Below are 24287 nucleotides of genomic sequence, written 5' to 3' on the forward strand. Positions count from 1 at the left end.
CACATGCACGGGGAGAACATGCAAACTCCATGCAGATAGACTCCGGGCCAGGAATCGAAACCAGGACCTTCTGGCTGCAAGGCATCAGTGCTACCCACTGCATCACCGTGCAGCCCATCTCCAGCAACCTATTAAAGTAAAAACAGACAAAAAGAAACCTGAGTTACAACAACATTTAATATCCCCTTTGATCAATAAAGTATAGTTGATTTTGAGTAGAATTGAGTTTGAACCTCCAGTTGTGTTTTTAGGGTTCCTTTCTTGTTGGTGAATCTTAACCCTAATCACAAGTTCCTGTTTCCTCAAACTGATTTTCTTTTGCTGTTGCTCTGTATTTAGCATGTCCATTTTCATGGGGCATCATCCCTTTAGGTTGCTGTTGACTGTAAATTACTGTATGCTAGCCACAAATAGTTTAGTATAAAGCCAAAAAAGTCTCATTTTGATTTCTCATTAAAGCAACTTTTTCTATGTTTGATTCTGTCCCGTACGGGGTTGCAAACAAACCTTCGGATTGCTTTGTTCTTTTTGTTCTTTTGTAAATGCAAAAAAAATGGAATATGTAAAAAAAAAAAGCTTTCCTGCTGACATAATCTTTCTTCCATCACTCCGTGAACTGGCAACATCTCTGGAGGTTCTGGTGGATCCAGGGATGGTCGTTGGGCTTTCCACATTAAATACAGCGCTGACTGACTCGCTTTGTAAAATACAGGTCTGCCATGTTACATTGCACAGACAAGTGAATAAATGCTTCCCCTAATTGATGACCTGGTGAAGCAGGTTTTCTATGAAAAATGTCAAGCAAGCAACAGTACACCAACACCACAGTAAAGTTGCTACAATCTTGTTTGGTGAGAACACATCATTTCACTTTAAAAAACAACTTCAGCAATGGCATGGGAGGTTGATCATTAAAGATTGCCACATTTCTGCCTATTACCCAATGCGTCACATGTGGCAATGAATTCTGGGTAATAGACTTTAGTGTTGTCTGCTTAGATCCACACTAAGCCAAGATATGGATCAAGGTCACAAAGAGGGTGGGACAAAATAACACTCAGGGGAAATGAAGCTCAACTGAAAATCCAATCTCTAAGACTGTTATCAGCTTCACCTGAACACCTGTGATGTCCCTTGTTCAGTTCCAGTCAATCAGCTCCAACCAATCAACTCGGCGGGTGGGGGGCTGCACCATCTCTGAAGCCAATAATCATTCCAGATCCCCTTCATTTAGCTCCTGGTCTAGCCTCACTTTCCTGAACGCATTTGAAATATGACCAACTTCCACCCCATCTCCTCAGATCATTCTCGCTTACCCTCTGGCTTATTCCACCACCAGTGTCCTTGCCAAGGGGAAGTCTAATCCTTTTCTAGGTTACTCATCAAAGCAAATGTTGATTCCCAGCTTCAAAGTCATCTGCCTGGGCCTGAGCGCCAAATAACTTATTTCATTTATGTCTTCATGTACTTCTGCCTCCTTGAACCCCAGTCAGCCTACTGGTTCTACAGGAGGTTTGTTCCTGTTAAAAGGGAGTTTTCCTCTCCACTGTTGCTACATGCATGCTCAGTGTGAGGGAATACAGAGTCAGTGAGTCCTCGAAATCAGCTGGTTTCCCTTAAATAGCAATACGTTGAAGAATATGTGTATCTTTAATTTGAATATTTTACTAATTGCAGCTTTTCTCTGCGTGAGTCTCTTCAGGTTGAATTTAGACACGCTACATAAACCAGCCCATCAATTAGAATGGGACATTGAGGTAAAAAAGTGGAAGTGTGAGTACTGGGACGTGGACTTCAAGAGTTTTATAACCACCATTAGGCAGATAAATTGTGTCACAGGACAACATTGGACAAAGATGCACAATATGTTGTTGGAAAAAAAAATATTTTATAATTTCCAAGGATACTTGTCATGAGGAGGAAGAAGAACATGTCTGTGCCCTGAAACATTTTTGTTGTAACCTTGCCCATGTTTGATAGACCTCTAGATGGGGTCTAAAAAACCTAACAAAAAGAACCACCTGACCTACTTTTACAGGCAGCAAAACATAGGAGATGCTCACTGGGTTTTGGTTCTTTCAGTATAAATGTGTTTATTGTCTTGGTATTATTATTTTTTGTTTATTTTCTGATGACGAATGGAGCAGAGCTCTTGGAAACATTAAACATTTTGGATTTTGCTTTCTAACCTAACCTTGCCACATGGCCTAGAGCTTTATGTCCAACCTTTCTGTGTTCCTTGTTCCTCGTAGTGTTTGTTCACTAAAATACTCTACCAACCATCTGAGACCTTTCCACAACAGATGGATTTGTACAGAAGTTAAATTATGCACAGGTTTACTCTATAGACCAAATAATCTGTTGATATGGATATTATTTAAGGGTTTTCTTAAATAAAATAGTCAATTTTTTAATTTTTTGATCTTAAAATTGTTATAACTCTTAAAACTATGCATGATTCACACTTAAAAGCTATTTTTAATGGAAACGTTCCATGAAAGATGTAAAGAAGAAAGTACTTTTAAAGTGTAATCATTCCTTTTTTCATTTAAAGCAACTGTGTAACTTTTGTTTTTTTTCAGTTGGATTACAGACAAGATAATTGAAACGAACAAAAAAAAAAACAAAAAAAAAAAAACAGGGAAGTTTTTCATCATTTTTTATTTTGAGTGAATCACAGAATCAGGTTGCAGACCCCTGATCTAACAGATGAAACCTGTGGTCCAATCTCGATCCAGCTGCTAAAGGGTAACAGCATCACTTTTTTTTAAATCAATGTTACTTAATTTGTAAAAATCCTAAATATAATTGATTCTATAGAATAATCACTAATGGTTTCAGAGCAGACTATCATAATAATGATGTCTTCTTTAAAGGGGCCATAAGAGGGGACAGGACAGGTTCTATAGGGGCCCCTATCTAGAGCCACACATGATTAAATCCTATATCAGTGAACCAGAAATATGTCCGGTCGGTTTAGGGTACATTTTAGGACAAAAAAAGGGTTTAGTTGAGTTTTTGAGAAAAGCAGCCCTAGCAGAGCAACAGGTGATCTATATTGACCTAAAAAGTACCTTATTAGATGTCAAATTAAGCTAATACTAGGGTAAAAAGTTGTTGCCTTTCCATCAAACAGGTGGGAAATATTACCAACAGAAGTAATGCAACTATTTCATGTCAATGTATTTTGGGGTTTTAACGCAGTTTGTAAAAGATTAGCTTAAACTGCTATTTTCCATATATGCTATAAACAAATATGCAGTTTTAAGCACCTGGCCAAATGTTGGTGTATTTTGAGTGTGGCACTTAAACTTTCTAATACTTTTTAGGTTTTCTGAATCATTTTCTGGAGGTTCCTGTTGTTCTTAACATGACTAAATAGGTTGTGGGGTCAATATAAAATGTAGTGTTTGAATTAATCAGTGTAAAGATATTTGTATATTTCTAAAACCAGATTTGAGAAAAGTTGGTAGAATATTACCTATTTGAATTCTATATATGTTCTTTATCTTTGTCCATTCTTAATCCTTGTCTGTAACATCACTTAAAAGGAAGTTTTCAGCTTATTAAGAAAACAATAATAAAGGAAAATAATACCAATTTATATGCTTAAGTAAAAAAAAAGTATTGGATGGACTAAAATCTACAGACTAAACTCCAATCAGTCGACTTGACTCACAAATAAACCTTTTTAATTTAACCAGAATTACCAAAAAACACTGAAAAAAACTTCTTATATTATTCTTCTATTCTAGACAGCTGCTAATTCAGTGTGACCTCCCTTTGTGAGGCTTTATTAAGATGCTGAAGAGTCATGAGTAAAGGTGATGACGGTGGGCTGCATGAGGTCCTGGTGCTCAGGTGGAGCCCAGGAAGACTGCGTGCAGCACAAGAAGGAAGAAAAGAGCCATTAAATCACAAGGACGCCACATCACGACAACGCTTTTCATCCTTCCACAATGCAGGACATCCTCGTGAACCCTGGGCATGAAAAGAAAGAAATTTGAATGAGGTCATGTGATTATTTCAAATATTTCTGAAAAAAAAAAAAAAAAGCCCTGTCCCCCAGCAGTGTCTTTATTGGAATTTAAATGAGGACATCTCTTTTTATTGAAGCTTTACTGGGGAAGTCGGTTTAATGTGTAAGATCTTTCTTTGTCAGCTCTAAGATAAAAGAAAAATATCTGTGTTAATTGATTTTGGCCAAGATAAAAAATACAAAAAACTTTTCATGTGCAGTGAAACATATATAAGCACAATATAGAGGTTCCATTTTAACTCAGAAACATAATAATAATTGAGGTTTATTGATCTCACATTGGAGAAATTTACCTCATTGCCATGTGGGGTTAAGGGTCTTTGCTCAGGGACCCAAGGTGGGAGTGTGTGGGAGTGGGGCTTGAACCCAGAATCTCTGGATTCCTAGCACTATGCCCTAACCACTAGGCCGCCACTCCCCACTAAAAACAACATAATAACATGTTTGTTCTCATAATGGTTAATTATGATGAAGAACATATCAATAACAATACACAAGAGTTCATTGACAAATTGTACTGATAATATTGAGGCAGTATATAAGATTTAACACACAATAAGTAGGTACATGCATTGGGTTAATGCTGACCTGGATCAGGACAAACCTTCTCTAATGTCTGTTTGTCCTGTCAGGCAAGAAGCTCAAACAAACAGGGGCAAACGACAACAAAACAAAAACTAAAAACGTCTGAATGTATAAAATGTAGCCTATATTTGTGTTTTTTTGTTGTTGTTGTACCTTTGGCATTAATTTGGTGGTTTTTAACATGAAGTTAGATAGGAAATTAGCATCAAACTTAGCATTACGGTAAGGTTAAAAAAGTACACTCAAAAACAATCTAGAAATAAGTCAATATTTCTTAAACTTAGTGTATTTACTCTTATTTTAAGTGGGTAAATAACACGATTTGCCACCGGAAGGAGTATTTTTACTCTTAAATTAAGATAATTGGATAATATGCACAAGAAATAAGACAACACTGTTGTTTTTTCTTATTTTAAATGTAAACTGTCTTGTTCCATTGGCAAAGTGTCTCACTTACCAATAATAATTCACAACAAATGCCTTTATTTTAAGAAAAAAATGACTTATTTAGATTTCGATTTCTTCCAGTGTAGCTTTTCAGTATTAATGAGGAATTTATGGTGTAAGGCATTTATTAATGACACAACCATGCATTACATATGAAAGAAATTACAGATTAATAGCTTCATAAATGTAAATACAAACAGCTGCACAATGGAAATAAAGGAGCAACAGATTAATGGTCACATATTGCCTTTTAAGAAAAGAAACAGCTAGTAAAGATCTGTTTAGGACATGGAAATATAACAACATTTTTAGGTTGTGATTGGCATTTGAAAATTAAATACCAGGTCAGACTTTAAAAGGTTATTATGTGGTTTGGGGTATAAAATTAGTATCTTTTTTTATAAAATATTCCAAAATGATCAGTTTGTTCAGTCAAAGAACTGTATTTTTTATTTAATTTTTTTGCAGCTAGAAATCTGTGTCTTGATGTTAGGGATCTATTTCTAGAAAAAAAAAAAAAAAAAAAAACTAAAACAAGTATGATTAATTGCAGTAAAAAACAAAACAAAACAGAAATTCTACCATTTATCGTGTTGGTCCTGTTATGATACGAGGCAGAGAAGAATTCTGTGTCCAATTTGTAAGATTAATTCCATTATATATTTAATTAACATTTTGAACAAAATGAAACAAAATATTTTTGATGATTAACTCTTAAATTTGTCTACCAAAAAGAATCCACTCATAAACGCCATTCTTTAATGTTATAATCTCCATCCAGACAGATGCATTAGACTCATCGACAGCAATAGCCAAGCTACATCATATTAGGTAAATTTACAGCAAGCGGTACTTAACCTGGACTGTTGATGCTATTAGAAATCAACTCCTGCAGGGCAGTGAAATAAATAAAACAGGAGCGAGGGATCAGGAATTTGAAGCATTTAAATTATTCACAGCACAGGAATGTGTGTCATCAGCATCATCGGTGCCACCAGTTCTTGTCATCTGCTGACTTCTCATCCAAAAATATGGCTCCTATGATGGGTGCCTCATGCTTCACAGGTCATGAACTCCGGTGCGGATGCTAATAGAGCAGTGAAAGCGGCCTTTGCTTTGCTCCGGCTGCTTGAGTGACACTGATCCTGCGGCAGGGAGACAGAACCGTCCCTAAGAGGTCTAATGCACCAAGCAGCTACAGCTTTCTTTTTCTACTTTCTGAAACTGGTGGTAATTTCAACAGACTGCAAAAAAAAAAAGAGTAAAAATCTAATTATTCAATTAAAAATATGACTAGTGGACTAAACGGTAAGATTTTCATGAAATAAGTATGTTTGCACATGCCTTGAATAGGAACGTTAAATCATCTGCTAATGGAATAAGAGATTTTAACTCAAAAGCAGTAAAAGCAATTTTATATAATTTTCTTAGTTTAGGTTGAAATATATTTATTACATGCAGAGAATTTTATGCACCTATTTCACAAAAGTTTAACTTTTTTTAGATAAATTTTTGCAAGTTAGGCTTAAGTTCCTCATTTTTGTATTTTGGCTGTGGGGGAGGGTTAAGTCAGGAATACCGCCTGGTAGTTTCAATATAAACTGGCTGCTTGTTTAAGGCTGGTTGAAGACAGGCTTTATTTCTGTTGGATTGAGAAGATTCACAATTTTTTTTTTGTTTATTTATCTCTTGCATAAACAAAGATGTCGGTACAAGACGAAGACAGCACGCTCGCAGGTAAGGATAAATATAAAAGCAAAGTCTTGCTTAAATATTTTTTAATATATTAATATAAAGTTCCTTTAGCTTTTGAAGTTTTGGTTCACCTGGGAAAACTGATATACCCAAGGAGCACTAAATGTTTCAGTTTTGAGCAGCTGGTTCATGAACATATTCTGTCTTTAAATAAACATGGTGGAGTGCTTTATAGTCACCCATCTGCCAAGAAAAACTTTCCCAAAGATTTTTTTAACACCTTATAAAATTCTAAAATGTTTGCCAGCTAATGTTGCTGGCATTTTTTTCACATCTTCCTGTTCTAAAATAAGAAGGGTAGTTAACTTTATAAAAAAAAATTAAAGGCTACAAAAACGTCTTGTTTAAAAAAAATGACAATAAGTCAATGAGAAAATGAGGTTAGATAGTAGATGTTATTGCAAAGATCAATCTCCAAAGCTTTCTTTCTCAGTTTTCTGTTTAAAGTTTTAAACACCAGTTTTATCATCTAGCAAAGTCCCAAAATCAGAGTTTCTCATTTTATTGAACTACCATTTAAATTACAATGAATCCTTTGATAATAAATTATACAAAAAGTATAATTTCAGTAAGAAACTCATTTTTTTAGATTCATATAAAAAAATACTTTTACGCTATCAGAACAAGTTTACCAACTTCCATATAAAAAGTGTTTTTTGTATTAAGTCATTGTCAGGGTATAAAGACATCTAGCGTTACAATCCATCAACCTGGGAAGGATCATTGTAATTTCCATTATTTTAAACTAATTCAAATGATGCATGAGTGAAATTTACTCAAAGGAATACAAAAAGAAAAAACAGAGCTTAACAATGAGAGTCAGGAATGAACAGTGAGAAAGAATAGAAATGATTATAGGTTGCTCCAGGGTTTTTACAGGGAAAAAAGTGTCTAAGCACAACTTGTAAAAGATGCATCTGAATTAACCGCACGACTTTTGGACCTTTCTGATCGATGAGACCAAATGAAACTTCTCTTTTATTCTACTGCTTTAATATATAATGTGGTTATGAAATGGAACCAAGATATTCTCCTTTCTTGATTATCTTAAACATCCCATATATATATATATATATTCTGCAGTATTTCATTAACAAAGCTGCAAGGGCAAGGTCTCAGGCTCTTGAACATGCTGCAAAGAGGGATTGACTTTTCCTTGTCATTGGGTCCAACGTGACAGAAATCGAAACATGCTTTTGAGTCCTTTCTTTGATTTCACTTCCTTTATTTATCTTGCCATAAAGCATGGAGAACTTCCCTTTCCCGTACTGCCTAAGAGACAGGAGAAGCTTTAGTGTATCTACAGATTAAAAAGTTGTTTCTCTTTCAAATGCAACAAATGGTTTCCGGATCTGTCTGCTGTCTGAAAATGAGGAATGATTTGTTTCTGCTTGCAGACTCCGATGAGGAAAGTTGCTCATCTTCTGAAGATTGGACAGATATTCAGGTACTGCTGTAACAGTGTATATTAGAGACAATCAGCAGCACATTGGGGGGAAAAGATGCACCCTCCTCAAATATGTGAAATGGGTTGACGCCTGAATTTCTACTGTGTTTTTAACAAATACCCTAGTGGAATTTAAAACAGCATCTAAATAGAAGGGAAAAGATGAGGCTAAATTGCAGAATCAAAGAACACTACAGAGTCCATGTTTGCAGTCTTGATTACATTAATAACAGCAAAATCATTTCTGCGTCTCAGGTGGAGCCTTAAAAAATGTGAATAGAAATGAGCAGCATCAATTTGATGTGAGCAGATTGATGTGTTTTCTTTGCTCTCTTGCTCTGATTTGATTGTTAGTGGGAGATCCTGGAGAAGCAGAGAGATGAAGCCAATCAGAGACTGACCGAGCTGGAGGAAGGTGAGAATTTACAGCAGTTTATGATCCTCTCATGTTTGTTTCCACTGATGGAGGTGTGCCACATAAACACAAAGACAGAATAGCATGCTATTACTGCAGAAACACGGATTCATTGATATATGCTTATTAATACTCTGCTTTCTGCTTTTAGCCCAATGTGGGTTCATCTTTGTGTATACATATATATATTTATAATAGATTACTCAAATTTACAGTGTCTTAGGAATGTATAATATAGTTATTAAAATATATTAAATCCTCACATATGTTTTTATTATATTACACAAAGTGTTACATAACTGTGTTGTAATTGGAAAATAATGCTTGATTTTCAATAAACAGAGACGTGAGGCTCCAGTCCTTTGTAGGAACATTTCTTTACACGATATAGCGGCTGCAATTTATTTGTACTTCTCTTTGCAAAATAGCTAAAGCTCTGATTGATTGGAAATTTAAAATCTACAACCATGATTTTTTAAAGTCTTGGCTCCAATTTTGTTGTTGATTTAGGTCTAAACTTTCGTCTAATGGAAATGCTTTGTACGTTAAATATCCCATACTGTCAAGATGTGTGGAGGTTTGTAGTGAACCCAAACGCAGAGACGAAGGAACCTGAGGTGGCTTCTTGCAGATATAATGAGACTGGTGGCAACAGAAGCATAAATCCAATCAACAACAGGCAAATCAGGAACCAAAACAGTCAGACACTCAGGAGAATGCATGCATGTGATCGAGAAGAGAATCCAGCAATGAAGAACTGCAGGGAATATAAGGGAGAGTGGAGTAATTAGTTAATTGGGAGCAGGTGTGGACAGAAGCGGCTAAGGGGGGAGGAGTGGGGCAAAAAAAACAGTAAACAAAGCTTAACTAAAACTAGAAACAACTTAAATGAAGCTAAAGGGGAATAAGATCATGACTAGAAAATAAAGAATGACCAAGGGGAAGCTAGAGGAAAAGGGTAGGGACCGAAGTTAATTTAAAATAAATATCATAGAATTGTTAACAGCAAACATAAAATACCATAAACCAAACCCTAACAGAAAACCCAAAGTGAAAACCTAAACAGAATCAAAAACCCAGAGCAGCAGGCCACGACACACAGCAGCTCTGGATGAATATTTTCTTTTCTTGTCCACCACAGTCACATGTCTCTTTCTTAGACTATCTGGGTTCCTTCCGTATTATTCTGTACTTAGCTCAATCCATCCTGCCATCAGTACCAGACAGTTTCTCTCTCACTTCCGGGAAAAGGAATATATATATATATATATATATATATATATATATATATATATATATATATATATATATATATATAGTAATATGTGTATATTTGTATATTATTTTGTGTGGTTTGTGTTATATATATAAATAAAAATGTTTGTATATCTGAAGCGTGTAACAAAAGTAATTCCCTCTGGGATTATTAAAGTATGTCTGATTCTGATGATGTTTCCACCACTGTCTTATTTTGATCATGGTGTCCTCGGTAGTCGGTTTTCCCTTACAGGTAATGTTTCATGTGAGGGTTAATAACTTTATCTTTGGTTTCATCTGGCCAGTCCTCTGTCTTTCACACCTTTGCGTTGTTCCCACATGGCTTATGATGACCTACTGACAACTTGTCAAGGCTTGATGTTAGCAACAGCCTCCTTCCTTTGAAAAAAAAGCCAAATTGCTGGAGTGAATGCACTGGAGAAAAAAAAAGATCTAAAAGTAATTAACAGCATCTTAAAATAAGTGTATTAGCCCTTAATTTAAGCAGATAACTAATATGATCTGCAAATTGATTATTTTATTCCTTGAATTAAGAGAATAATTTTTTGCACTTGAAATAATTTTTTTTTTATTCTAAATATGAATCCTCTTATTCCGTTGAAAAAATTGTCTTACCCACTTAAAAGAAGGGCGAAATATACTTAGTGCAAGAGACATGACTCTACTTACTGCATTTCATTTTTGATTTGTGACTAATTCATAAAGAAACTAAAAACAAACTTTTGTTTCACTTCCACCAATCTATCTATCTCTTCTTTTGGTTTTCCTCTTTTACAGTTTTAATTACGCTTCATTATTAAAGTATCAAAAACCTGTAGGCTTGTGTTGGGGAATCATGGCTATTTCAACAAATCAGCCCTCAGTGGCTGATGCCTTGTATATCTTTTTATGTCCCCTCTGTTAATTACACCTGAATAAAATAAATATGGATATGATTCAGCATTTTTATTGATTGATTCAGGGACACATCTAAGACATTCCAGACACTCTTTCTTGAATAAGCCAGCTCTGGTTCCTCGCATTAAAACATAGGTTTTCGTTTAAAAAAAACTTTAAATCTAATAGAATGTATGAATACTTGTGAGGCACTGTGGATCGGTCAGTGTCATGCAAATTGTTTAGAATGAACTAAGTCCAAAATTTTTATAATTTACATGTTTCTGCTTCTTTGGTTTTGGAACATTAATGACTGAAAAATCTATTTTTTCCCCCTTAATCAGTTTCGAATCACCTCCTGAAGGAGATGAATATGTTGGAGATCCAATTCCAGGTGGAACGCTCCTGTAGGGAGAACGCTGAAGCTTTGGCTCTTGAAGTAACTCTTTGTTTCACAGTCTTTATTTCTAGAAATCTATTCAAACTAATAGTATCAAGCTGCATCATTCTTCACATCTCACCATCATATCCTCTGTTGCACAGGTTACCAAAGAGAACAAAGCTCTGAAAAGGAAGAGCCAAATGCTGATGCCACTGATCTCCAACCTGCCAGAGGACCTGATCACTGTGACCTTTGACCCAGAGACTGAACCAGTGGTTGAGGGCGATGTGGTTGATTGTGGGGAAAGTAAGAGCGAGGACAACTTGCTGCTTGAAAGTCAAGCTAAGATCACAGGTTAGCTGCTCGAGTCTTGATTTAATGTGGTTCACAGTTAAAGCACTTCTGTTTCTTTCTAAAAAGCGACTGTAGACTATTTAAAACCCTCTGATTGAATCTGGGTATTATTAAAAAAACTAAATTAGCTAAAGAGAAAAGACATCTGCAGCTTTAATGATTGACTGCAAATTAAGGCTCTGTTCAGAATCAATATTCAGCAAAACACAGATGTTTTTTTTATGCATTTCCCTCTATTGTTAACATAAAAGTAGAAAACATTGTTAAACAGCTGAATTTTAAATACATATATGTTTGTGATTGAGTTGTTATATTGAGGAAGGATGTCCAGTGTGACCCTTCATTTTCCTGCTTCATTAGTTTCTATGTGGCCGCTGTATGAGTCAAACATGTTGATCTCACAATCCTCTATGCAAAGTGTTACATCAAAGATATCTCAGTGTTACTCTGCTGTTATTACAGCCAGTCAAAATGGCTTAAAACTTTTATTAACTTAGACAAATCTATCAACACAAGATCGTTTCACTCTCATTATTTAGTACAATAGGACTTGCATGTTAGACTGAGAAAGACATAAAAAAATCTAAAACACATTTGATTTTACCACAAATAAAAGTGAATAAACAAATAAAATCCTCCACTTTTAAAAATAAAACAGTGGGAGTCATGGGTGAAGTCAACATGTTGAGTGCTCAGCTCAAATTCAGATGCAAACGCCGGTTTTGTGTATTGCTATGCAATGTTCAGAAAATCTTGTGTATATCAAATAACTTTACGGTCAAATTAAATAAAAAATTAAGGGGTTAAGTAACATTAGCTGTTATGCATCAATTATTATATTATTGCATTAGCAAATTCTCTTGTCTGTTGTTGCTTTAATGTAAACATAAGAACATGATTCCTGAATGTGTTTAATCAGAGTGATATTTAGTAAAACTTTAGGATAAATTGAGTATTTTTGAATTGAATGGATTAAATTGAAGGTTTTGTCTCATTTTTCTCAGGGTTATAATTTGTTGTCTTGGTAATAACGATAAATTATCAGATTGTGGGGAGGTTGTTAGAGGACCCAAATGCAGAGACAGAGGCTGAGGTGGTTTCTTTCAGATTTAATAAGGGATGATGGCAACAGAAGCATTAATCCAAGAATAACAGATAGAGGAACACAGGAACTAGAAAAAAGGTGAAAACATAAATTAAGGGAAACCAGCAAACAGTAACTGCAGAGGAGGAGTATAAATGCCAAGCAGAACACAGAATGGAGTAATCAACAGATTGTGAGCAGGTGTGGACAGAAAGAACTAGAAGGGAGCTAGAGGGAAGGAGTCTGACACAAGGGGACAACACAGAGTTAACAAGAAATTCATAAGAATTCAAATAAAACCAGAAAACAACTAGAATGACACAAAATGGAAATGAAACCACCTAGGTAGAAAACACAGAATGACATGAATCTAAGTGTAAATGAAAACTCACAAACAAAACTTAAATAGAACCAAAACGTGCAGAATCATTACATAAATCACATGTAACTAATGCAATGACTCTTCCAAATCTTATAGCAGATTATTGTACTAAGTATACAATTAATGCTGAGAATAGTTGTGCTAAGAGTAAGAGTAGCAGTACTTCGTTATGTTTTTACTCCAGTAAAAGTAAAACATTGCCTTTAAAGAAATTATTAGAGATTGACTACAAAGTGTTTGGTTCAAAAGCTCAGCTACTGAGTAACTTATCAACTTATTACACCATTCAAAACAACTGATTTAATGTTTTACAAAATTATCTAAAAATTTAACAAATTATTAAATGATATTCAAAATATGGTAAAATAAATACAATGTACAGTAATTACAAAATAAAATTTAGGTTTAATGAGCACTCTTCAAAAGAAATGTTTTGAGTTATAAAACTTACAAAATTGATAGTTACAGTATGTAGAACAGGTTAAATTACAGTAATTTGTTTAATGTATTTTAACTCAACCTCCATACGACATGTCTAACCAATAAGCCCAGAAGAATACACACAAGAATTTTTGACTCTTAATGCTGCATATCTGTTTAAATCAAGCTGATTTTCATTAAGTGAAGTTACCCACAATCGATGAACTAACCATGCATTATACACAAGACTAGTGATATTTTACTATATTTTAATTTTTTCCTCAAGTAAAAAATGCACTGCTGTAAAACTACTTCTAAAAGTACCTCTTGAACCTACAAGAAATTATTAAATGTAACTAGTTACCACCCACCTTTTGAGACACCCATGTAGAGAATACATTGCTATGAGAAAATAATGGAGGACATCTGTCTCTGGGTTTGTGTTAGCACTACAGGAGTCGTTGGACGGCCTGCTGGCTGAGAAGCTACAGCTGGAGCTTCAGGTGGAGGAACTGACCAGAGAGCAGGCCCAGCTCAGAGAGCAGGTACTGTTAATAAATACCACTGTGTAACGGTGTTTGCATATGATTGTCTTTATGTAATGATGGGCTCTTTTAGCTGATAGGTCGCCATCTGTTTGGGACTGTCCCACGTGGGGATATAATTTGACCTCTGTATGAACATTTTATATCTTCAGTTTCACTATTAAAGGTTATGTACATGCATCTTTAAAGAATAAGGTACTGAGTTGTGATTGCAAATGCATAAATAAAACAACCAAAGAAGTGTTTGAAATTAGTTTTTTGTGAACGATTTGAGACACAAAAGAGAGTGCATGGTACTAAGAGAGCCTTAACAGTGAAGGTTTTTTTTCAGCTCGTTGTGGAGGTTGAAGAGAAGGAGGCCATTCTGAGGACAATGAGCAAGCAGGCTAAGACCATGGGTAAAATCAAAAGAGGTAAAGTCCTCTTATTTATATCATGTCTCTAATCTTTGTCGTCTATTATTTGCAAAACATAAAGTCAGTGTATAATATGTCCTTATAAAAATCACTGTGCTCTATAAAATGATAGAAATTAAATAAAGAAGACACTGGTAAAGTAAGAGTCTTAAACATCAAGCTCAGTCTCAGTCCTAATATTAGATAAAATTCAAAACTTTATCTAAAACCATGTGTGCTCGTGTTATTGCTAGAAACTGACAGGCTAGCATATTTCTGTTTTCAGGAATCATCATTAAGTATTTAGCAACTAATGGTGAAATAAAATAAGGAGCAAGGTCAAAAAGAAGTTCATCATTTCAATCGCTAGGAGCTGTAATTCACAGCTCGGTTTTGGCTTAAGAAATGGGGACTGGGATGCTTTTTAAATTTAAGTATTTTTTGCTTGGTTTTCCCACATTCATTCTTAAACGCTACAACGCAGATATTAAAGAAACCTAACCTGGTATTTTGTTTATGCAATCCCTCTGAAGTTGACTTTAAATGCATTTTTTTAAATCAATTTTAAGAGAAACTAAATTTAACAGAGCTAATTCTGACCCTTTTTCATTCCCCTTTTCTTTCTAACAAACAAGACATTGTGTATGTGTGTTTATAGGACGTAGCTTTAGGAACATTAGCAGTTTTTAATTGATTATTTACCATTTCTTCCCAGTCTGTTACACAACAGCTCTGTTGCAGGTCCTTTAAGATATTCCCCCTTTTAGATGAATAGCGGTGGGAGAGATTACAGCTAGGCAGGCTAATGTTAGCAACTATTTTGAATTGATGTTAATATAAGAGAATGACCATACGAAAAAAAAAAACGAGACACTCTCAAACTTCGGGTTTTCTGGCGGGTTTTAATCGAAGCCAAACGCCAACACACAAGTTTTAACTAAGTAAGGCAGGTGAGGTCTGTGTTTTAGGTTGTCCCCTTGGTTCTTTGGTGTCCTCTAGAATAAGGTGACCAGAGTTCTGAAATCAAATCTGGGGACACATCCATAAAAAGATAAAAAGAAAGACATAATCAGAATTAAAATAGGAAATGGGGACAGTGATGCTTTCACCATTTATTTTTTTTACATATTTATTAATATTCAAACAACAAAAATCAAGTGTAATATCCAGGAATGTGCATTTCCCATTTCCTAAGATTTAAAATAAATCAATTGATAGTGTTTATTAGTGCCATCGAGTCATTGAGTATTCTCTGTCTTCTTCCCTCTCCATCTTCTATTTGTAGCTGACTTGTACCTGCTCTTTGTTTTACTCTTCTAAGTAGATTTTTCTTCTGCTCTCATTCAATCTTCTTTCTATCAGTCTCCTATTCTTCTTTCTCTTCTATCAATCTTACACTAATCTAAAACAGACATAATACAACAAAAAAATTACAGCATAATTCTTATATATTCCCCAAAAACTAAATTATTGAATGCACTTCAAAATACCATGAAGCACATTTCTCATCTCGATCAAAAATATTTATTCTAAACTAAGAGGTTTAAAATTTTCATTAAATCCAGTCATAACTTCAAGAGCGCATCTCACAACTTAAAAAAAAAAAATTATTATCTCAGGTATGGATGAAGAGATGTTGATTTTGGAGGTAGAGAACAAACCAATTTTGTATGATCTTAATTATCCCTATTGCAAGGATGCACAACAAAAATAAATGTTTGGGCAGAAACGTGTGACGGATGCTGATGGCGAGTTTTAATTATTCATAAAATTGAGCGTTAATTTCCACGGAGGCTGTAGGCTAGGTCTGGAGCAGGGCATTTGCAGAAGACGTGGTTTTCGGTGTAGTGCTGCGCTCTGCTCCTCATCCATACATTTACAGCTGCCAACCAGCTATCTAACAGCTGTTTCTGCATGCAACGTTCTTAAGCGCTCCTTCTACCGTAATAACAGTCTGCAATATTTCCCCCTTATTTACAAAACTGTAAAATCTGGGACACTTCCGGAGACAGGGACAGGTGGTCCAAAACGGAGACTGTCCCTGTAAATCGGGGACATCTGGTCACAATACTTCAGACTGAGGTGTTGCCCTCTTAGATTCATTTCAATGGCTGTCCACTCTTGGGAAGGTTCAACCTGTTTTCTCAATATACTGATAGCCACACTCACTGTAGTAGTAAAGCTGTAGAAATAGCTTTCTAACCCTCTTCTAGACTTTAAGGTGCCAATGACATCGTTTCTCATCTAACCATCAATTTTTATTGAACTGGGCAGGATATGTTTTTTTTAAGACCTTCCTACCGACTTCATTTTGTCTGGTTAAAGATATAGTGGACAATTTTCCAGAAATGTAGTTAAGAAAAACAAAAGTCTCTTTTTGAATACATCTGCAGGACCATCCTGCTTGTTGTTGCACTCCTCAGGAGGAGCACTTAGCAACCATGGGGCTCTCTTCAGCGAGTGCAAGCCTTGTTTATCTTATGCATTGCTCTGTTTGCAGTCTGTACATGCAGCTTCCAGGCACAAACTCAATGAAACGATGTATTTACATTACACTATTTTACATTTGCCAAGTGTTAATCTACCAAAGCTCATTGGATGTACAGTATATAAAGTAGAAGTGTGCATGGGCAGAAAGCGAAAGCTAAACAGGAATGAGCAAACACAATGGCGTTAGATGACAAACATTGGCATACGGGATAACCAGCAGATAAGATGATTTTAAGCAAAAATAAGATATCCACAATACTTTTAAATAATTTTATGTTTGTTAGCTTCAAAAGCTTTTTACCCACTGTAAACAAAATCATAATTTGTTTGAAATTAAAACCTGACTTTCACACTAAAAGTCTTATGTTTATATTACTGTTTTTATATATGTATTTTTTTTTTACTTTTTTTCAAGGCTGCACTTTAAAAAAAAAATGAAATTGTCCAGAGAGCTGTTCTAAAAGAAATTTCTTTTTGTTTTAAGCTTGTGTAAACAAAATGACAAATAAATCTGTCTAAGTCTGATAGTCTGTGTTTATCTGGTGATGGGTAGAATAATTTCAGTTCAAAAATTATAGCAACTTTGGTTAAAAACATATCCTCTCACGTTCACACTTGTTGTTTGGTACCTTACAAAGTTTACCACAGCATGAACATGCATATGAATGATAGATGTCATAATTTGCACAGGGTAACATTAAGTAACTACAGCTGCATTTCGATGTCTTCATAGGTCATCTTAGCTTCTTTCACCTTGTCATCAACGTCAAAGATGACTGATGAACTTGGAAGAGTGTCTTATCTTTAAGGCCTGGTCTAACCAATTGACTCAGGCAAACCAGCACAAGCACAGGATCTAAGGTGCTGAAACAACTGAGGCAGAAAATGAGAAGTGAACAGGGCACCACAAGGTCACAAGAACTGAAATAAATAGTCAATACGCTCCTTCAAAGTTAGATTTAAAGGGGAAATTTATCCTTTGTACTAAACAGTTTAATTTCTTGGGGTAGGATAACCAGGATGAATGTCATGAATTGGTGTTTCTGTGTTAATGCTCAGTTTTTCTCATTTCTTTCTCCTGTGCATGCCTAGTCTCCCAGCTTGTCACCGAGGAGTTCACAGAGATGTCTCAGAAGCTGGAGCTGGAGCAGGGCCTGCGGCAACATGCCGAAGTCTTCGCCCACCAGGTGTGTGTGTGTGTGTGTTTTCATCTTCACGCAGAAATATTTCTGTCACACATTTGCACCTGGGGACGCTGAGGGTGACAGGTCGTGCCACAGGAAGGCAGAGGGGGTGTTGCCGCTGACCTTCGGGTGGCCGCGGTGAGAAAAGGGACAGGGATACGTGTATACTATAACACACTGCCTTGGTGTCGGAGTATAACAGAGGTGACAGGTCAACAGAGGTGGTGGGTGCAGGGTGGGGGGGGCTCCATTTTCACACCAACCATCAGATTTCTGCTCTCTAAACAAGGCTTGGCATCCACACAAACACACATAAAAAACACACAAATAGAGAAAACATCAATTCTCTTGAAATCCCAAACAAACACACACACTGAGCACAGTTTTTCTTATCCCAGCTGCTCCTTTAATAAAGGCTTTTTTTTTCTTTCAAAACATCTCTTTCCCCTTCCCCTCCCATTTTGCCCCTCCCCTCCCCATAATTAGCGCTCATCACTGCTGCTGGAGGAGAATAGCGGCCTTTAAGCACAACCTGTCTTCGCCTGACACCTTTATGTTTTGGCGAGCATATAGCAATTGTCGTCTTTGTGAGCCGTGTCCTCCATTTACCGGACAGGCACACAATGGGCTGCCTTGCAGGGGTCCTTACCTGTGAAAGGGACCCCCAACTCCTTACACAATTCAGCCCCTTTACTCTCAGTTCAGGGTAAAAGACCCCCTCCCTGTGCTGAATGCCTCTTGTATGCACTGCTATTTGTCTGTTTTCATGTGTTTTGAAAACAACAACCATTCACACCTCCTCCCCGCCATGCGTGGTGGTATAATGATGTGGATCCTCAAAACAGGAAACAATTTGGAGCTTTTTTGTGTGTGTGTGTGTGTGTCTTTGTCTCTTTGTGTTGGGGTGTGTGTGTACGTATGAAATAACTGTGCTAATTGCTGTGTGAAAATTGCTCTCCTCTGAAGGGGGACCAAAGATCGGAGTGGTGCAATTTGCAACGTAAAGACTAGCGGTGCACGTTGCTGATGGAGACCTCACCAAATCTGCAGCTTCAGTTTGTTCTCATGCTAAAAACGCAGAAATGAAAACCCTTTTCTCCGCACACTTCCTGTTTTTCAATTATGTACTTATAAAAATGGTCACTTAACTGATTGGAGTGACAGTGAGTGGATGTGTTTAGTTCCGTTTTTTATGCGCTTGGTCTCCATACGTTGGTTTTGTTGCTTTTAACAACTTTTAAACCATCACTGAATGATATATATTTAATTTTAAGAACAGTTTCAACTACTAACTAAAGAAAGAGAATAGAAAGAAACAAAAGGAAAAAGAATTTTAAGGAGAAAGTTTTATAATTTCTAAAAATTTATTCAACCATTTTTTTCTGGCCAGTAATTAACTAGTAATAATAAAAAATTTATTTGGCACATTCTTTAAAACCAACATGTGATCCCAATAAAGAACTAGTGTTGTACCGATACTGATACCAGTATCAGGCGGGGCCCTGATCCAGCACTAAAATGGTGGTATCTGTATTGGCGAGTACCAACAAATAGGTCACCGATACAATTTTGAGAGCCAAAAGTTTATTCAACTATTATCGCCCATTCCAGGTAGGCCATAAAAAGTTCTACTGGATTCAGTTTGTATTAGACTTTTTCCTGCTTCACAAAGGTAGGCAGCACCTGGACAATGCCTTGATGGCAATTATTTTACATTCCAGTAGTATGCAGTTCTTCAGACATACACACACACATCAATTTCAAACAGATGGTATCGGTATCGGCCAATACTGCATAGCCAGGTATCGGGTATCCATATCGGGGCCAAAAAATGCCATCGACACAACACTACAAAGAGCCCAACCAGTCAATGACAGCATTAAGTAATCGTATAAGTAATAAACAACTAATTTCTATATATAAGCATTAAAGAAACAAGTTCTATGAAATGACATTGATAGTTCTACATAAGAATCACACTCTCTCTATACATTTTAAAAACCTTTTACGCTTAAAAACCTTGACTTTGGTCCCATTTTGGTCTGGCTCCAGAATGCATGAAATATCTTAAATAGCAATTATGAAAATCTGATGTGCGTGTTAGTATGTTTACAGACTGGACGGATACATTTATTAGTATGATCTTGTTTGGTGGGCTTTTGTTTTCTGCCCTGTTTGCTGCTTTGTTTTTTGTTTGTTGTTGTGGTTCTTGTAGTAAGTTCTGCCTTCCTTGTGTTTCTGCTTTTGATGTAACTATATTTGCTTGTTTTTACTATATTTTAATTGCTGGTCCCTGTCCATAAGCATTGCGCTTCTGGGGATTCCCTGTTGAAAATGGACCTCAATATCAACAAAACTGAATGATGATTAAAACTGTCACGTTTTGTAAATAAATAAATAAATAACAACGACATAAGTTTCAAGTTATTGTTTATTACTGCTTTTTTAGCAATATACTAATATGTGTAACCTAAAGATTATCCAGACTCATGGCAAATTAAGATTTGAAATTATTTAAATCATATCAGGGTGTTTTGATTGGAAGTCAGACAGGTACATTTTAAAACTGTGTACTTTAAAACTCACCCACATGCACTTGGGCACAAACAATCTCTGTTTTAATAGGAGCCACTAATTCACACTGCACATGTGCCATGGATTTTGCAACTCTTCTTGAAGAACAACCTTTTTATAAATTACACTAAAAAATTGTAATAAATTGAACAAAATGTGTAAAATTTTACTTGAAAACAGAGATGGATGTTAAAATCGTTAAAAATTATTTGGGAAAATGTCAAAATTTAGGGTTAGGGTTGAGTAAAGTTGAGCAAAAAGTTCATTTATACCTTAATTTTCATGATTTTTTTAAAAGACCTGCCCTCGCCACTTAAAAAAAAATGCACATGTACCCTGTACCCACTCCCGAAAGGGAACGCCTATTAAACGTGTGCGAGAGCAAGCAGGAGCCCATTTCTCCTCATGCACGCTGTGTTTAAAAGTTTCTGTTCTCATCACTCATACAAGCTTACTGTATCCAAATGTCCACTCTATCCCCTAAATCTCTCAATCAATATATAGAGCGGGGGCTATATAGTGGACTTTATGGTGAACTCAGTTAACTGAGTTCACTTTATGGTGCAGGCGGTCTTTGTTATTAGTCGCCGCTGTCTGGTTAGGCTTAGGCTAGGGGAGCTCTCCTTTGCATATTCTGGGATATATCTGCCTCTTCTGAGGCCTTTCTTTTCTTATACACTACGTAAACACTTTTTCTCTTATGATCTTTTCAAAGAACCACAATGAGAAGGTGAGCTTCAATGACTGTCTGAAACCGTAGCTCATCACACATATATACCTGAAAGTGTGCATGCACAGAAAAAGATAGCTAACGGGATGAGCATGTAGGACGGCCTTACGTTAACATATCACCAGAATGATTGACAAATAGGAGGACCAGTTATTTAGATGATCACCCAGAAATAAAAGATCATCGTCTATACCTTTAAGGTCCCTAAATGTTGATGTGTTATTTATGTTATCTGCTTAGAATAACCATTGCATTTCCTAAAAAGTAGCTAAAGCACTGCTTTCTGGGAAAGCAGTCATTGTTTCCTCATCAAAATCAGCCCTCCTAAGATGAAGCTAAGAAGCTATCAGTCAGGGTTACTACCACTGACGCTGGATCAATTTGGCCTTAACTGCTTGCTATTAGCAAAGGTGACTAAAACATTAGAACATAAATACATAGCTCAAAGAAAAGCAGCACATCTTATCTCACATTGTAAATATTGGCCTGCAAATATTAATTAATTTTAAAGTACTTAATCAAACAGTGGTGGCATGCACCAGATGGCCAAAAAAAACAAAAACAAAATTATATTGGATGGCTTAAATCTAAATTAGGTCACTATACCATATAACAAAATATATATATATCTTATGACATTGGTTACTTTCTTCTAATTTGCCTTTAATGCCAGTTCAATGTGAGGACCACATAGCAGCAATATGTATTATGTATAGAGTATGTATAAAAGCACTTGACAGAATTTCTTTAAAAGAACAAGGGGTTTATTTGTGTTTTGATTTCTTAGCTATTAACTACAACTGGTGCATTCATCTGTCACAATTAACAGAGAGAAAACAATTTCTGAGTGAATTGAGGCAAAGCCAGAATTGTTTCCTCATAATGGAAGAACAATGATGCTTTGTCTCACAGGAAAACCATCTTGTTTACTTGTTTCTTCTCTATGCTGAAGCCGATGAGTAATGACGACCCACAAGTCATTGTTCAGTCAAACACATGGTTTGAAAACATTTTCCCTGCTTCGTGACAGCCTCCTGGGGAGAAAAATTTTACAACCAGCAATTCAGTTCCCTTCATTTCCCTCTAATGGTGGTTCATTGTAGCAGATGCATTTGTTTTCTATTTCCTTCAAAGCACTTGATTACACGGATTTGTTGAAAGTGTTAGAGGTGAATTCAGATTTTGGCTTGTCTCATCAGATGTTGGTGGAGCAGAAGGTGGCCCAGCTACCTAGTGTGATGGAGCCGTGTAGCTCGGAGGGAGATATGCACCTTCAGCTGCAGCAGGCGCTGAACCAAATCCACCAAATCCGCACAAGCCTGGGCAGCATTCAGCAGTACTACCAGGTCCAGGTGTGTGTGCAGGGACAAGTGCATAAATATGAATAAACGATGAACTTAGTTATGTTTTCATTCATACATCAGTTTGCTTTTTATTTGTGCAAAGGAAAAGGAGAATAAAGGTGCCGAGGTGGACAACAGTGAGCTGCAGGAGCTGAAAGAGAAGCTGAAAAAGAGTGAGGAGGAGAGGAAGACTTTGGAGAGTCAGCTGTCTCAGGCCAATGCATCAGTTACAGAGCTGAATGAAGAAGGTATCAACTGCTTGCAACATTACTGGCAACAATTACTTTCCGGACTATAAGCCGCTACTTTTTCCTCCTACGCTTTGAACCATGAAGCTTGTACGAAGGTGCAGGTTTTATGTAGATTTTTCGTAACCACCAGGTGGCAGAAGTCAGAGGAAATCACAGGAGAAGGGGCTAATTTCCATTAACAAAAGCACATGCCAGCAGCAGGCATGACGGAGAACAAATGTTCAGAATTCACACATTTATACATTTATTTTTTGCATTTTAAGCCGAGCATACACTGTGCGATATTTTCAGACGTTGCATACAGGTACAGCTCAAACTGTACAAGTTTAAAAGCTTAAAGTTCAAGATGCATGTTCTTCGACTGTGTGGCCCGATGCTCTGATGCAACCTTACAACGGCCGACTTAATTTTAAACCTGTTTGCTTTTTTCCCGACCTTACGATTCCTGATTGGCAGGTGGTCATGTGAGGCTAATTACCCCTCGATAACCCCTGTACACTACACGACGTACAATGCGCGATGAGGATGACAGTCAGCCCGATCGAAAAATTGTTGCATGACAGCAAAATCGACCCAAAAAGTGCAAAAAATTCATACAACGTAAGCCCGGCTTAAGCTGTCGAACCAATGAGGAGGCTGTGCTCAACTTCTGTAGAGTTGAAGTAAAAAGCTGACGAAGCCCCATCGTTCATTAGAAGCTTTTATTGCTCTCACCAATCAAGCTAACGAGAGCTAGCTTTCTTCTCTGTCCCTACTCCAGGGCGAAGGTCTTCAACAGGGGGTTCACGGAGGTACTGAATGGGGGTCGTGAAAGTTTTGGTTGATTAGACTTTTTTTTATATTCCCCCCCCTTCAATTTTTTCCACTAATTGAAATGTCTTTAAATACAAATTAAATGTATACAACACAGTATAATACATGGATAAATGGAGGCAGAAGATGTCTTTCAGTCATCAATGCTCAAATTCAGCGACACACAGGAGCTCTTTCAAGCTGTGCACCGTTTCATCCACAACACCTGTCCAATCAATGAGGAATCAGAATCAGAAATACTTTACTTTAATTACTTTCGTTACATTACTCCATATGTAATAGAGTGACTATAGGGCCGGTTTGATGTAAAACAATTTCATACAATATATATAATTAGGGGGTCCCCGCTCCATCCTTGGCCTGGAAAAAGTTGAAGACCCCTGGTCTAGGGGCTATATTTACTGTAGAGCTCTACCTACAGGTTTAGTGGGAGACAGTTCAGTAGATAGCGACTTATAGCCCGATGTGGCTTGTAAATGTATATTTCCAATAAAATAA

At 36.4% G+C, this 24287-nt stretch overlaps 1 protein-coding gene across 3 annotated transcripts in view; it reads left to right on the forward strand.

The window, feature by feature from the left end:
• LOC107085238 (shootin-1-like) overlaps positions 1–24287 on the forward strand; it is a 35593-nt gene that overhangs the window by 7665 nt on the left and 3641 nt on the right. For 2 of the 3 annotated variants that reach the window (XM_015375458.1, XM_015375459.1), the window contains exons 3-12: positions 6775–6808; positions 8224–8273; positions 8628–8688; positions 11187–11281; positions 11386–11578; positions 13912–14009; positions 14341–14422; positions 17987–18081; positions 22582–22734; positions 22829–22973. In XM_015375458.1, the coding sequence (XP_015230944.1) occupies positions 6775–6808; positions 8224–8273; positions 8628–8688; positions 11187–11281; positions 11386–11578; positions 13912–14009; positions 14341–14422; positions 17987–18081; positions 22582–22734; positions 22829–22973 (1006 nt within the window). Of the gene's footprint in view, positions 1–6688; positions 6809–8223; positions 8274–8627; positions 8689–11186; positions 11282–11385; positions 11579–13911; positions 14010–14340; positions 14423–17986; positions 18082–22581; positions 22735–22828; positions 22974–24287 lie in introns of those variants that run through there. The other variant, XM_015375460.1, reaches the window with a different exon arrangement.

This window comes from Cyprinodon variegatus, unplaced genomic scaffold, assembly GCF_000732505.1.
Source record: "Cyprinodon variegatus isolate N-32 unplaced genomic scaffold, C_variegatus-1.0 Scaffold119, whole genome shotgun sequence".
NCBI classification, from domain to species: Eukaryota; Metazoa; Chordata; class Actinopteri; order Cyprinodontiformes; family Cyprinodontidae; genus Cyprinodon; species Cyprinodon variegatus.